Below are 17191 nucleotides of genomic sequence, written 5' to 3'. Positions count from 1 at the left end.
GCCATAGATGGCAATCCCTCAGCTGACATAATACTTAATGGTAAAAAAATGAAAGCTTTCCCCCTAAAATAAGGAGTAAGACAGGGATTCCCCCTCTCACCAGTGTTATTCAAAATAGTATTGGAAGTCCTAGCCAGAGCAATCAGGCAAGAGAAACAACTATAAGGCATCCAAATTGGGAATGAAGAAGTTAAATTGTCACTTTTTAAAGATGACACAATTCTTTATATAGAAAGCCCAAAGACTGAACCAAAAAACTGTTGGAAACAATAAGCAAACAAAAAACTGAACCAAAAAACTGTTGGAAACAATAAGAGCCCAAGTAAAAAGTTGCAGTATATAAAATCAATGTACAACAATCCATTGTTTTATGTACTAACAATTAAATTTCATTGAAAGAAATAAAATACATGTTTCTTTTGCAAAGGCAACAAAAAGAATACCTAAGGAATAAACTTAACAAAGGATAGGAAGGACCTATAGAGTGAAAACTGTAACACATTATTAAAAGAAATTGAAGGAGACACAAAGAAATGGAAAGCCATTCTGTGTTCATGGATTGAAAGAATCAACATAAGTTAAAATGGCCACATTAGCCAAAGCAATATATATAGATTTAATGCAATATCCATCAAAATCCTAATAGCATTTTTTGAAGAAATAGAACAAAAAAATCATCAGATTTGTATGGAGTAACAAAAGACCCCGAAGAACCCAAGTAATCCTAAGAAAAAAGAACAAGGCTACAGGTATCACACTTTCTGATTTCAATTTGTAATACAAAACGACAGTAATCCAAACAGCATGGTATGGGTTGTAAAATAGACACACCAACCAATGGAACAGAACTGAGAATCCAGAAATAAACCCACATATACAAGGTATGACAATTAAGTTCGTGAACTCATCCTAGAAAAACTGCTACATACCTCATTGCTGAATATCATTATGGTCACCTTTGCAGTAACTCCCCTTGGGAAGCTATGCACTGACGCCAGCACCTAGTCCACCCTTTAAAGCTATTTTGGAACTCTTTTTTTCTGGAATGGTCATAAGAGCTGTCATCGGATTATTTTCATGTCCTGAATGTCATCAAAATGTCTTCCTTTCAATATTTTCTTTATCTTTGGGTAAAGAAAGAAGTCATTGGGGGCCAGATCAGGTGAGTAGGGAGGGTGTTCCAATACAGTTATTTGTTTACTGGTTAAAAACTCCCTCACAGACAGTGCCGTGTGAACTGGTGCATTGTCGTGATGCAAGAGCCATGAATTTTTGGCAAAAAGTTGAGGTCATTTTCGTGTAACTTTTCCACACAGCCTTTTCTGTACTTCCAAAGAGTAAACTTGGTTAACTGTTTCTCCAGTTGATACAAATTCATAATGAGTAATCCTCCGGATATCAAAAACGGTTAGCAACATTGTTGTAACAAGTTGGAGAACTTAATTGTCCGATCTCATATATTGGCAGATTATTTTCAACAAAAGGCCCCAAAAAAGCACAATGGAGAAAAGAAAGCCTCTTTCATAAATGATCTGGGAAAATTAAATCCAGTGCAACAGATTGAAATTAGACTCCTATCTGTCACCATACACAAAAATTAACTCAAAATGAATCAAAGAGCTAAACATAAGACCTGAAAATATAATAAACTGCATAGAAGAAAGCATAGGTACTACGCTTATGGACCTTGGATTCAGAGAAGATTTTATGAATTTGACATGAAAGGCAAGGGAAGTAAAAGCGAAAATAAATGAATGGAACTAGATCAAACTAAAAAGATTCTGCACAGCAAAAGAAACCACCAACAAAACAAAGAGGTAACCAACTGAATGGAAGAAGATATTTGCAAACAACACCTCTGATAAGGGGCATCTAAAATATACAAAGAACTCATACAACTCAACAATAAAAAACAAACAATCCAGTTAAAAAATGGGCCAAGGACCTGAACAGACACTTCTCCCAAGAAGACATACAAATGGCCAACAGATATATGCAAATCAAAACCACAGTGAGATAGCACCTCACACCTATTAGAATGACTATTATCAATAAGACAAAAAAATAACAAGTGTTGCAGAGCCTGTGGAGAAAAAGGAACCCTCATACGTACACTGCTGGCAGGAATGTAAATTGGTGCAGGCACTATGGAAAATAGTACCGAAGATCTTCAAAAAATTAAGACTACAATTACCATACGACTCAGCAATCCCTCTTCTGTGTATATAACCAAAAAGGCTGAAAACATTCATACATAAAGATATATGTACCCCTACATTCACTGCAGCATTATTCATGGTGGTGAAGACCTAAAAACAACCAGTGTCCTTCAATAGATGATTGGATAAAGATTTGGTACATTATACACAATGGAATATTACTCAGCCATAAGATGAAACATTGCCATTTGCAACAACATGGATGGATCTTGAGATTACTATGTTAAGTGTAATGTCAGAAAAAGTCAAGAACCATATGACTTCACTCATATGTGGTATATAAATCTGAAACCAAAAAACAAACAAGACAAAGAAACAAAAACAGAGATAACAGTTCAGTGGTTGCTTACCAGAGAGTAAAGGGGGGGTTAGAGGATGGTAGAAGAGGGTAAAGGGGGTCAAAAATATGGCAATGGAAGGAGAACTGACTCTGGGTGGTGAACACATGATACAATATATAGATGATATATTATAGAAAAGTACACTTGAAACCTATAAAATTTTACTAACCATTTTAACCCCAATAAAGTTAATCGAGAAAAAAAGACAGGGAACAAAAAAGAAGTTACTTGAATTAAAATATTATTATGCTAAAACTAGTCCTGGCCTAACAAAAGTCTTAAGTTTTTGCATTTCACTATATTATTTTCTCACGTTTCCATCAATCAAAAGGGTTGGAACTTGTATAAATCCAGTAGAGTGTTTTCCAAACTCACATAGAGGTTAATAGGTGTGTATTGGGGGCAATGGGTATATAGTCAATGGACATAATGAGGGATAGAGGCAAGAATTTCATAGTCAAGTTTCAACATTTTTTCTCTGAGTATACACATTAATATTCTCACAGAACACTGGGCAAAGCACTGTTTGGGAACTCTCTAAGATTAGTTGAACAAAACTTAAGTTAAAAAATTTTAATTGCGTCAAAGACACAACGCCTACACTGCAGGCAGCAGTTACCAAATTGCAACTAATTGGGGAATGTGGACAAAACTCAAGTAGATTCCTGTTAGTCTTGAACAGTTAAATACTTTGCCACTCAAATGGTGTACTTGTATCAGGAGTTTCTGCATCATCTTTAAGATTTTTAGAAATGCAGAGTTTTAGGCTGTCTCCCTAAAATAATTTAATTCCAATCTCCAGAATTTTAACAAGATGCCGACATGATTCCTATGTATAATAAGGTTTGAAAAGCACTGGCCTAGAACAGGACTTGGCAAACTCTTTCTGTAAAGAGTCAGATAGTATTTAAGTCTTTGCAGGCCATTATGTCTCTGTTTTAAATACTCAATTATGCTGTTTTTCAGAATGATAAAAAAAGATAAATATATTAGGAAGATATAATAATTAAAGATGTATATACACCTAGAAACAGAAACCTAAAATAAAATATGAGGCAAGAAAATAACACAATTGAAAGGAGAAATAGACAATTTAGCAATTATAATGATTTTTTAATATCCGTCTCTCAGTATTGATAGAAATAGACAGAAAGTCAGCAAAGATATAGATAAATGAACACCACCACCTTGATCTAGCTGATATTTACAGAACACTTTACCCAACAACAGCAGAACACTCATATTTTTAAATGAACATGGTGTATTCTCCAGAATAAAACACATGCCAGGCCGTAAAACAAGTCTGAATAAAAGACCAAAATCATTTAAACTATGTTTTCTAATCACATGGAATTAAATTAGAAATCAGTAACAGAAAGAAATGTGGGAAATCCCCCAAATATTATGATAGCATACAACAAACTTTTAAACAACCCATAGGTCAAAGAAGAAATTTCAAGGGAAATTAGAAAATATCTAGTACTAGACAGCATATTACTAGTATAAGGATAGACAGACAGATGTCTATAGATCAATGGAACAAAAAAGAAAGCTCAGAAGTAAAGCCTTACATTTATATTTAATTGATTTTAGACAAAGGTGCCAAGGCAATTCAGCAGCGGAAAGGATAACCTTTCCAACAAATGGTGCTGGAACAATTAGAAAGCCATATTTTAAAAAAATAAATAAATAAACTTTTACCTCATTTCATAAACAAAAACCAACTCAAAATAGATCAAACATCTAAATGTAAAAGCTAAAACAATAAAACTACTAAAAGAAAACTACTATGGGAGGAAAAATCTTTGTGATCTAGAGTTGAGCAAAGATTTTTTAGATATGATACTAAAAGCACAGTCCATAAAAGAAAACAATAAACTGGACTTCACGAAATTGAAAAACTTGTACTCTTCAAAAGGTATCATTAAGAAAAAACGACATGCCACAGACTGGGAGAACATTTCCAAATCATGTATCTCACAAAAGACTTTTGTACCTAGAATATAAAAAGAACTCTTAAAATTCAATCATAAGAAGACAAATAACCCAATTTAATAATGAGCAAAAGCTGTCAATAGATAGCTCAATAACAAAGATAAGTGGATGACCAACACACACATTAAAAGATGCTCAACATCATTAATCATTAGAGACATGCAAATGAAAATCACAATGAGATACCACTCCACAGGTAGACTGAAAGGCATTCTCAAGCAGATTAGCTTTAAGAAAGAGTAGAAAGGAAGGTGAGAATCTGAAAATTGATTTTCTTAAAATTATCTTTGCTGACATACTCTCTGGAAACCTTCTGTGGACCTCCAGTGATACACATACCATATTTGAAGACCACCAATATTAAGAAAACAAGAAGAATTTGGTGACTCAGAAGATATTTGGTTAACAGGAATTAATGATCTGGAAAGGTGTCAAGCATGAATGAGGCTAATTTGGAAAAGAGAAAGTAGGGCTGGGAAAAAGGGAGGAAGAGGAAGGAGAACTCTTGTTAGAGTTTCCTATATTATCTATCTATCATCATCATTTTAAGAGTCCCTAGCACTGCTAAGAAAAGTGAGGACGATATCCTCAGGCAATAGCCACATGTTTTCATCATTTGGAGACTCCCACACAGGCTCCCTGCTGTACCTCACATTCACTAAAAAGAACCACAGACAAGCAGTCCCCAGGTCTCCCTCCCAATACTCACATCTGGAAATCACTCTGCAGCACCTGACTGGTGCAAAGCAGAGTTGCACTGAGCTGGGGCGACCTCCCTTTACCCAACCTGATATAGGCAAATTATAGCATTTGTCACATAGTAGCAATCATTTGTTCACATGCCTACCTATTCCCCCTCCCATGAGATGTGCCTTCTTTAAGAACAGAGACATTTCTTATTCATCTTAAACTCATCAGCACCCAGTACAGTACCTGACATATAGTGCAGCCAATAAATGTTCCAAGAATGGAAGACTCGGTTTATTAGTACTGTACATATAAACTCCGACCATACAGTTTGAATGGTTAAAAAAACACACCTTTTCTTAACATGCTGTGGGCAGCTAATGTATTGTAAAACCCATTTTTTCTTTCTTAGGAGAGCCTCTAATTGTAATTAAGTACCGGCCATGTTATTACATATCTAATCCCCTTTTAATGTCTATGTTATTATATATCTAATCTCCTTTAGGGAAACGGCTATAGAAATGTGCTATAGTGAGAACAGTGGAACAGATACTCATAGAAACTAGACAATCTGTTCTGGCTATTACAGTGACTCTGGATACGTCTTCTTTGGCTTTCAGTTTCCTCATGTGTAAAACAAAAGGAATAAAGTACAATCTCTAAGCACTCTTGAAATGTTAATATTCCAAGAATGTTTAATCTACAAGTGCTTCATTAATAAACAATCAGAAGAGGCAAAATGTCACATGCTGAGTATTGCTACCATTTTGGTACCTCTTTGCTAGAAATCAAACTAAAATATCCTATCAATATTCATTGAGTACTTCAGTTCCATGAACAAAATTAAGTGCCAAAAAAGAATCTCCTCCTGAAATCAGGAACTTCATCTTTCAATTCTAATAATTCAACACTTGAAGCAAGCATTTCATCACACATCACAGGCACTGAAATAATAAATTGTAAGCTTACCTGCCAGGAAACTGCTCCCAAAATCACTGTTGCAAGAAGACTAAAAAAAACTAACTGCTCTGAAATTAGGCAAAAATGGCGCATCCCTTTGGATGCCATGATTCTATCAAGGCTATTGTTATCTACCCTGTGGGTAAAATATACTTTATGGCAGTCATTTAATTTGGTATGGAATCCCCAAAGAGTTAAAAGAAAAATAATATGGCAAATCAACCAGAAAATCCCAAAAATGGAAAAGCATGGTATTACAAAATACCAGAGATGAGTGTCTCTAAGTTTAAATGCTGAAAGAATAAAAAATGTAAGTTCAATCATTCCACTGAAAACGACAGAAAGTCTTCTGCAAATTCTTCCACGGTACAAAAAGGGTTTCCACCTCTCAGTCACTGAAAGTCCACTAAAATAAATGTCAAGGAAAGGATCGGTTATTAGGCAAATAAAAAAACATGCAAATGCAACTGGATTTTTAGGAGTTTCCAATGAGGAGAAAAAGAGTAAGACCACAAAAATAGCTAAGTTTGGAATAGCGAGGAAAGACTTCATTCTCAGGTCAACAATCAGCATGGCCAAAGCTACAACAAGGAAAATGACGCTCAGAGACTTCTCCACTAGCATGGTTGTGCTAGCAATGGCGAATCCAACAAGTTCCAGAAATTCAACTGTGGTGAGTAAGGTGGGGCGATGACGGACATAACCAGAAATTCTCTCCACCAAAGTGCACAATATCCTTAACACTATGGAAGTCAGAAGCAAATATTTGGTTGATTCTTCTTTCACATCACTTTTAAAGGATGAATTATCAAGAAAGCATAGGAGGCCAAGCAAGAATCCAAACCAGAGATTGGAGAGACTTAAACTTGCTGCTTCCATTGAAAAATAATAATACAGTATGCTGGCAATTCCAAGAACAAAAAGGCCAAGAATAAAAATTACCAAAATTAAGGAATTTGCTGTTTTTTCCCATCTTACATAAAGACCTAAACATACAGCTACAAGTAAATTGATTCTGGCTAAATAGCCAAGATAGCGCACTGAAGAATGCATGTTCACTTCTCTGTTCGCTTCTTCCAGCCTTGTCATTGCTAAATAGAGACAATGACTAAAGCAATAACGCAGTGATTTACACATGTAATCTGGCAATCTGGGCTCTCTCCCCACGTTACAATTATTAACAGCTGTATTTCATCCAGCAAATAAAATCTCATGTATCCGTAACTCTTATTTCAGCATTTTCTCTGGTGGAAGTTTTGTTTATAGTAACCTAAAAAGGAGAAAAAATATTTCAACATTAATTTTACATAATTTACCTTTCACATGTAACTTCTTCATACAAAATAATCAGTAAGTGAGAAATAAAGTTTCTTCTGAAACCCCGTGTCTTAATGGTATTGTCTTTGGCTTAAAAACCTAGCAGTTTATCCAAACCAAAAAGGTTATGCTTTCTATTCATCATATGCTAAGATTGTATGACTAAATTACCATCAATGAATGTGTTTTTCCAGAGGTGGTAAGGAATTCACCTAATTCATTGTTACTCCAATATCTGCTTTTTCAACAACATGCAAATGTGAGATATTTAACTTAGCTTAGATTGTAGCAAATGGGTTTGGCATAATTTAAAGCTAATCAGATCTTAAACAGAATTAAACACTTTAACATTATGTCTAACTTGAAAAGCACCAGCATCCAATAATAGCGATCGTTACTACTTGCCTAAAATCCTCTACATCTTTTGACAAGGCAGCTTTAAAATGCTGTAAAACCTTAGTCTTTATGTGGTTTAACTAATAAACTTACTAGAAGCAAACTTTAACTGTATTAAAGTTATTCAAGTCCCTACAATTGATCCATAATTCTCCCTTTATTTTTATTTCTACTAAATTACTTTGATGATCAAACCTACTTTCCAAATCTAAATAGAGTAGCAAACCTGGCCTTTCTAATCAAAATTGAAAAGTTGTAATGTTGACCAATAGTTATTGTAAAATAAATTTAAAACTTAACAATTTTACTTTTAAAAAGTTACAACGATGATTTGTTAAAGAACCCAGATAATTATTTCAATTTTAAGTGCTCCCACAAGTTGCACTTAAAACATGACAATAGTCTAAAAATGATTTAACTGTCTACGAGATAATTCTTCAACTTTTCTAGTATGCTGTTTCCAAAGGACAGAGCCATAATATCCATGGAAAACTGAACCATATATATATTCAAAAAGGAACTAGTTTGTGATCAGCTCATTTATACTTTCTTAATAGCAAGACACTAACAGAAAGACCCAACAGAAAAATGAGATAACCTGTAATTAAGCCGTAACTACCCATTTGGCTGGAGAAGAATGTCACTGGGTGACAACCTTAGGGTGTCTGGGAGTTTTCAAATATTATTAGTAATTCTTACTAATTCTACTTCTATATGTTCAACAAGTACTGTCATGCGGGGTGTCATGCGGGGTCCCTGGTCCCGCTCCCCACATAGGAATGCAGGATATGGTGAGGCCAAAAAGGAACACCCACAGAGCCATAGATAGGGGAATCATACCACTATACTCTCACTGGCGGCTGGGTTGGAGACACAGGAAGCAGGAGCCACACGATCTGCAACCCACCGTCCACTTGTCTCTGGCAACCAACCTCACTTGCTAGTTGCAATCTGCCTCTCTGCAATCCGCAGTCCACACTCCACCATGCCACACCAACCATGCCACTCCACTACACCACCACTTTGCTAGCTTAGCCACGGCAGTTATATCAGTGGCTAATGGCTAACTGGTAACAGCCAATGGCCAACTAGTCACAGCTGATGACCATCTACCACCTGAGCCAGCAGCTTTCTATGTGAGGCCGATAGCCTGGAAACTGCACTCCTGGCTCTGTCCCTACAAGTACCTTTTTTTTTTTTTTAAACAGCTAAATCTATTTATTAACTAAGTATTGTAACTGATTGTCATGCGGGAGACCCTGCTCGCTGCACCATTTGTCGTGCCGGGCGTCAGGCGGAGTCTCTGCTCCCACTCCCCACACAAGAACGCAGGACATGGTGAGGCCAAAAAGGAACACCCACGGAGCCATAGATAGGGGAGTCATACCACTATATTCTCTCTGGCGGCACTATACTCTCACTGGAGGCTTGTGGGGGCAGAGCCCCAGAAAGTAGTTTCCAGGCTCTCGGCCTCACGTGGAGGAGTGCTGGCTCGGGTAGTAGATGGCCGTCAGCTGTGGCTAGTTGGCCGTCAGCTGTAGCCAGTTAGCCAATTAGCCGCTAATATAACTGCTGCGGCTACGGAGAGAGAAGAGAGGAGAATGGGGCTAGCAAGAAGATGGCGGCTGGGCTGGCAAGCATGGATGGCGGTTTGCGGACAGTGTGGATCCAGCCTCCAGTGAGAGTATAGTGCCGCCAGAGAGTATATAGCGGTATGATTCCCCTACTTATGGCTCCTTGTGTGTTCCTTTTTGGCCTCACCATATCCTGCGTTCTTGTGTGGGGAGCGGGACCAGAGACCCCGCAGGTCTCCTGGCACGACAAATGGCGCAGCGAGCAGGGTCTCCCGCACGACAAATGGCGCAGTGAGCAGGGTCCCCCGCACGACAAATGGCGCAGCGAGCAGGGTATGGTGCCAGCCAAAGCTCCCCGAAGGACGGTGGAGCAGTTTGTGTGTATGAACACTCAGTCTGAGGAAGACCAGGAGGAGCAGCTGCCGGAGAGCTGGACCCCCGTGGAGGGGTGGGAGGACATGGATGGTTCTTCCACCAGCACAGGAAAAGCCATGCAGCTGTTGGAGAGATGGAGCCCCGTGGAGAGGTGGAAAGATGTGGACGGTTCCCCAACCAGCACAGGCCGGAGAAAGCGAAGGTCGTTGCGGCCCTGTGGGCCGGGGAAGTTCCTGCTCAGGCAGCCCGGATGCAGGACTTATAGTCCCAGGAGGTAACGCTTGCTGAGTCCTCCGTGGGAGATGAGGGTGAGGTCAAGGTCGTCCCTCACCCCCAGGACAGCCCTGGTGAATGACTATGGACTATGGGGAATTGCCTTCCATCCCTAATTTAATGGACCGCTTGACTGTTTGTTTGGGAACTGTTGTTAGTGGAACTGGGGGATATTTGCTTTTGTCTCTTGACTGGCCGCCATTGAGAATATGTAAGCACCTTGATTGTGAGTCGCTGTTGTTCCAGCAGGGTACCCTGAGAGGCACAGAGAGAGTGGCAGTGCCCTGAGAGCCCTGGCTGAGTCCAGGAAGTTTGGCTGAGCCCTGAAGATACCCTGGCTGTGCCCAGGAAGTCGGGCTATTCCCAGAGAGAGTGGCAGTGCCCTGAGAGCCCTGGCTGAGTCCAGGAAGGGTGGCTGTGCCCACAGAGAGTGGCAGTGCCCTGAAAGCCCTGGCTGAGTCCAGGAAGTGTGGCTGTGCCCACAGAGAGTGGCAGTGCCCTGAGAGCCCTGGCTGAGTCCAGGAAGTGTGGCTGTGCCCACAGAGAGTGGCAGTGCCCTGAGAGCCCTGGCTGTGCCCGGGGAAACTAGTGGTACCCTAAGAAGCCCAGGAAGTCTGGCCGTGCCCAGAAGTACTGGTGGTGCCCTGAGAAACCCTGGCTGTGTCCGGGAAGACAGGTGGTACCCTAAGAAGTCCAGGAAGTCTGGCTGTGCCCAGAAGCACTGGTGGTGCCCTGAGAAACCCTGGCTGTGTCCGGGAAGACAGGTGGTACCCTAAGAAGTCCAGGAAGTCTGGCCGTGCCCAGAAGCACTGGTGGTGCCCTGAGAAACCCTGGCTGTGCCCAGAAAGCCTGGCTATGTCCAGGATATTGCATTCACCCCCAGGCTCCTCGCACAGGTCCCCTCGCGGAAGACGCTTGTCGCGTAGATTGTGAGGCGAGAGCCTGTAGGGGTGGAGTGTGGGGGCAGAGCCCCAGAAAGTAGTTTCCAGGCTCTCGGCCTCACGTGGAGGAGTGCTGGCTCGGGTAGTAGATGGCCGTCAGCTGTGGCTGATTGGCCGTCAGCTGTAGCCAGTTAGCCAATTAGCCGCCAATATAACTGCTGCGGCTACGGAGAGAGAAAAGAGGAGAATGGGGCTAGCAAGAAGATGGCGGCTGGGCTGGCAAGCGTGGATGGCTGGTTGCGGACAGTGTGGATCCAGCCTCCAGTGAGAGTATAGTGCCGCCAGAGAGAATATAGTGGTATGACTCCCCTATCTATGGCTCCGTGGGTGTTCCTTTTTGGCCTCACCATATCCTGCGTTCTTATATGGGGAGCGGGACCAGAGACCCCGCAGGTCTCCCGGCACGACAAATGGCGCAGCGAGCAGGGTCTCCCGCACGACAAATGGCGCAGCGAGCAGCGTCCCCCGCACGACAAGGCTGGATCCACACTGTCCGCAAACCGCCATCCACGCTTGCCAGCCCAGACACCACCTTCTTGCTAGCCCCCATTCTTCTCTTTTTGCTAGCATAGCCACAGCAGTTATATTAATGGCCAATGGCTCACTGGTTACAGCTGACGGCCAACTAGCCACAGCTGATGGCCATCCAATCACATTGATGGCCATTTACTACCTGAGCCAGCACCTGTCTATGTGAGGCCGAGAGCCTGGAAACTACTTTCTGGGGCTGTCCCCACACTGATTTTCCTCAATTATATTTCCATTCAATTATTTCTTACTTAAGGTACCACACACCTCTACAGAAAATATCTTCCATTGGTATGTTTTGGTTTTATCGTTTTATTAAACTATGAGAAACTGATAAAATATGAAGGGCATTGCATTTTTTTTAAACATCACTCCTGTGTGTTACATAATCATTTAACAAATATGCTGGAATATATATCCTCAAAGGGTTGATGGAACAGTCTGCTCAGACAACTGAACAAAACTGGAGAGAAAAAAAATCACATAATACGTTAAATGGCTGCCACTCAACCACAGACATCCTGCGTTTCTCTGGTCAATACTCATTCCCATTTTGGGAGTACCCAAACCTCTCTTCCTTATCCTCAAATCTCTGACATCCACTTCCTAATGCATTTTCACCATACGTCTTTGTCACCAACAGAATCATCATAAGGGAGTTTACTTGAGTTTCCAACACCACAAACCCATCTCTACTTACATTTCCTGATACAGGGAAAGAAGGGTGTCCCTTTCCCTAGCTGAGGCTAAATCTTTCAGTTATACTATGTATCCCTTCCCCTCTGCCTCTTCCAGAACTTCACATTCTCTCTGCTCTCTTGAAACTTGCACTCTTTTCTTACCCATTAGAACTTAAAACATTTGCAAAGCTCGTTTCAAAAATAATACCAAAATACAAAACAAAAAAACGCCACAGAAAACAAAAAATCCAGAAACAGAAACAACAAACAAAACAAAATAATCCTCACTCATCCTCCATGTCCTCTTCCAAGTTCAATCTTCCATACCTTTGACAGCTAGTATTTGATTGCTTCACTTTTCATACCACTAAAACTGTGGTTCCCACTATAGGACAATAAACTGCTCTCCAAGTTCTGAAATGATTTGTAAGTTCCTAAATCCAATGGGTACTTTTCACTCATTATGCTGCACATTCTTCGAACAAACTTTGACATTGTGGACTCCTCCCACCTTCTGAAACCTGCCCTTCCTTTAGCAACCAAAGACAAGTCTTCAGATTTTATTTCTAACTCACTGGCCTTGTCTCCTTCGTCTCCTTGCATGCTATTCCTTCTCAATCCTACCTTTGAATGTGCACTTCCAAGCCTAGGCATACCTCTTACTACATACTTTTGATGAGCAATCTCATCTATTTCCATGTCTTCAATTATTTCTCCCTAAGTGTGTGTGTGTATACACATTAATCAACTTCATAGAAATAAAAGCACTAACTCAGTTCTGCACTGTTAACAGAGCTAAAAACCTAGGAAAAAGTAAATGTAAACATATAAATGATAAAGTACAACACATCCATATCATGGAACATATGTAGCCACTCTTATCGGCCAAAACCAAGGAGGCAGAATATTATTTTTAAATGGTTAATTTACAAAAGTCTTTCCCCATATTGGCATTCTTCAAAAGACTAATAGCCTGAATGAAAGAGTAAAACAACAAAGCATTAGTCATTTTCAATTGGTCTGCCATCATTGGGGAGTTACTTGAGAGGTAGATACAAATGGATCACAGAGAAGTCAATCTGCACATGAGAAAACTTAACGTACCAACTGCCAGAGTCTGTTTTATAAAACTCACACACCACTCTAAGCCGCTCCTCCTTCACCACTTATATTTAATCCTCACCAAGTACCGTCCACTCTTCTTCCTATATACCTCTTAAATGTTTATACTTCTTTCCGTCCCCAAGGTCACAATCCCAATTTTGGCCACCGTTGTTTCATGCTTGACCTTCTTCAAGAAATGTCCTTTTTAGAACCAAAATTTGTCAACTCAATCTGCTATGTAAAACCGTCCAATGGTTTCCCATTACCCTTAGCAATAAAGCTCCTTAAAATGCCTTATGAAGCTCTCTGCATTGGACGTGAATAACTTCTGCCTTACCAACCCCCTCTTGAACTTTGTATTCCAGCCACACTGACTTTTCAATTCTGAACTGCACCAATGCTATTCCCTCTCCAGGTGCACTCCCTCCCCTCCCCTGGCCTCACCTCAGTCCCCACACATGGCTCACTCCTACTCTTCAGGTTTCAGCTTAAACCGTTTTCTTAGGGAGATCACCCGACCCATGGATATGATCCCTGTACTTCCTCTACCACTTGTCTGCATACCCTACTAGATGACAAGGTCTCGGAAAGTTTGTCTTCAATACTATATGCCCAGTGTCTAGCACAAAGTCTGGCACCAAGTAGGTGTTTAACAAACACTTGTTGAAGAAATAAAGACTAATCCAGAACTAATTATATTTAATTATATCTAGAAATAATTACATTTAATTCTATTTAATAATACCAATCAGTTGTTGGATACTTATTAATACAAAGAGAATAAACAAATTTCCTAATATCCCACAGCTAACAAGTAGTAGAGCTAAGGGAGATTCCATTAAGTTCTGGATTGTTTCTCCGCCTTATTCCGGCCTTCACTTAATTCACCCAAATTCCTCTAAATCAGTAAGTTCTTTTTCATGTCCTACTTCTAGAGAATGGCTCACTGTATCACTTGCATTATCTTTCAACTCAAACTACTTCCGTCCCATCCAGGGATCCAGGGGAAGTGTCAAAAGCTGAAAGGATCATACTGAGCTGCCAGGGTCAGGGAATTCCAGTCCTCTGGTTATGTGAATTCACGGTTACCCTCTGAGTCCATCTCATAAAAGATGAATGATGCCTCGAATATTAATCCCCTCAGCAACAGGACAGCAACAGCAAAATTCTTGCATCCCGCCTCCTTCTAACAACATGTGGCAGACCCGAGGAGCCTAGCAGTCTCTACCAGCCCTCTGCTTTGGGAGGAGGCGACCGTCACCGGGCGCCCAGCTGCATGGAGACACGCTGGGGGTACGGAAAGTACCCCACCGTCAACTTCTCCCGCAGGGGTCCCTACCTAAGGCCCGGGAAGCCGATGGGCGGAGCTCGGCGCCCAGACCACGCGGAGCCCTGGGCGGCGTCGGTGCCCAGGTCTCAACGCCCAGCGGTTCACCCCGACCCCTACCTGACTCGGCCGCCGCCACCAGCGCTCCGTCGACTCTGGGGACAACACAGTAAAAGGGAGGCCTACGGGCTGGGCCTACGACCCAGAACGGGGAACTCGAGGGCTTGAAGCCGCACGCCCTAGCACAGGCCGGTCTCTCCGGGAACTTTCTCCGTTACGGGCCCGGCAGCAGCCGCCATATTTCCGACGCCGAACGCACGACCGTACGGAGCGCCGCCTGGACCACACCGCGCGCGCCTCCGCCCGGCCCGGCCCCTCCCGCCAGGCTCGCGGCGCCGCCGGCAGCCAGGGGCGCGTGCGCGAGCGCGGGCTCACCTACCAGGGCGCAGCCTGGGCGCCGCTGCCCACGCCCGGAGCTTTGGACACCCGCGGAGGAGAACTGGAGGCGTGAGGTCCACGAAGGACCAGACTGATCTTTTCCTTGAAGCATCTAGGCCGCCGCCTCGCGTTGGACCGAAGCTGGGGCACGACGGGCCACACGTGGAGTGTAAATACTGCAGAAGACATTGCTGCTCTTTAATAATATATGGCTTTGTGTCCACTGACCAGCTGCAGCCCAAGCTCTTTCGGCTCGCCTCCTTTTCTAATTCAGATTCTCTTTAATATACCGCCAGTTTCTTTGCTCCACCGACAACCCCACCCTGGCCGGTTCCATTTCCCCAACGCTCCGTCCTTTACGAGTCCACGGCCTCGCGTCCTAAGGGTTCCTCACACTCCAGGGCTGCTTCTCATTTGTACTCTGAACGCACTGAAGACACGTAAGGGCTATCACTGGGAGGCAGGGCGTCACAACAGCTGTGGAGCAGGATGGTCTTGGGGTTTGGATCCGGGTTCCTCTCCGTCCTGTGTGCCACCGAAGATTCTCCATCTAAAATATGGTAATGAAATCTTTCCCTGCAAAGTTGTGAATATTCAGTGAAACGGTGGTTTTTTTTTTCTTTTCTTCCTGGCATAAGGTAGGCCCTCAAAAAGTATGAATTCCCCTTCCGTCTTTTAAGAAGCCCTGCTTGCCTTCTATCCCTACCATCATTTTCTGTTTGTAGCTCTTAGGGAGGTCAGTTAATCGCTCTGAACCCCCGTTTCCTCATGTGAATGGACGTTCATAATGCCTACCTTACTGGGATTAAATAAGATGATGTATGTAGAAAAATCCTTAAAACCTTTGGGTGATTTATCCCCTTTAGGATAAAGCTCTAAATCCTTGAACAGGTATAGACAAGTTGTTACGTAGTCTGGCTCCTTTTTGACTTCTCACCACAGTCCCCCAGCTCTCTGCATCCCAGCCTGCTTTCATTTCCTTAAGTGCAGGGACAAGTCCGGGTATTCACATTGACTTGTCTAGCATAGTCCTGATGTATAGTTGGCACTTAAATATTTACTTAATAAAGTAATAGTTCACCATAGGCCCTTAACAATCACTACTTTTCTCCTCCCGCTTATTTTCTATTAGTGTTATCTATATACTTGTCCTATCTCCCCTAATAGTGTGAATTTCTTCATTTTCATGTAATAGATGTTGAAGGTCGGGGTGGGTGGCACATCTTTAGTGATGAAGCACTGTCAGACTCAGATTCCTCATAATGTAAATGAAAAGTTTGAGTTAGATTCTCTCTAGACTCTTGTGTAACTAAACGTAATCACTACCTAACACCCAGATCTGCAGCTGGCTCCTTGGGAAACAGTGTCACATTTCCAATTGCCTGCTGGAAGTTTCTGTTTGCATACATGGTCATCACTTCTAACTCAACTTGCTTTTAATGGCCAGTTACCCGAATCTTTTCTTTTTTAATTTCCACCAGCTGAACCCCTTTCTGTGTTTAAAAATTCCCTACCTTAGAGTCTTGTCTGACACTGAAATGCCAAAGACTTGCTTAGCCAATCATGTGCACCAGCTGGAAGCTGTTGACAAAAAAGGCACCAAAAGCTGGGCTCCCTGGGTATGTAGGGATGTAGCAAGAAAGCTGCAGGAATGTAGCAAGGTAAGCTCCTAGGGCAGAAGTGAGAATGGTTCTAGTGGTGGCACTGGCATCCAGTATTAGTGGTTCAATGATTCCAGATGCGTGTTCATGGTGACAGCAACCCCAGAGCCCTCGCCTGTCCTGTCTGTGCTCTTCCTATTATTGTTTATAAATTATGCCATGCCAGGTCCAAGCCTCAATCTCCAGCAATCCTCTGAGCTACCCCCAAATAAATTTCTTTCCTGCTTAAGTCAGCTTGTTTTCTGTTCGTCAGCACTAATATCCCTCATTAAAACAGTGCTTTTTCATCTTCCTCAAACATGATTTTCTACCTTGTGACCTTGAAAACATTTTTGATGTTTGTTATCTTGTCAGTATACTCTTTTAAAATAGTTA

General features: G+C 41.9%; 1 protein-coding gene across 2 annotated transcripts in view; it reads right to left on the bottom strand.

The window, feature by feature from the left end:
* Positions 1-15088, bottom strand: part of TMEM168 (transmembrane protein 168) — a 50533-nt gene extending 35445 nt beyond the window's left edge. The window contains exons 1-2 of one of the 2 annotated variants that reach the window (XM_019714239.2): positions 14838-15088; positions 6212-7472 (exon numbers count right to left, since the gene is read on the bottom strand). In XM_019714239.2, the coding sequence (XP_019569798.2) occupies positions 6212-7339 (1128 nt within the window). In that variant the 5' untranslated portion in view covers positions 7340-7472; positions 14838-15088. The remainder of the gene's footprint in view (positions 1-6211; positions 7473-14837) is intronic. The other variant, XM_019714240.2, reaches the window with a different exon arrangement.
* Between the last annotated feature and the right edge of the window lie 2103 nt (positions 15089-17191).

The sequence above is a fragment of the Rhinolophus sinicus genome, linkage group LG11 (genome assembly GCF_036562045.2).
Source record: "Rhinolophus sinicus isolate RSC01 linkage group LG11, ASM3656204v1, whole genome shotgun sequence".
NCBI lineage: Eukaryota > Metazoa > Chordata > Mammalia > Chiroptera > Rhinolophidae > Rhinolophus > Rhinolophus sinicus.
The sequence above is the reverse complement of the archived record's forward strand: the minus strand, read 5'-3'. Positions and strand labels throughout refer to the sequence as shown.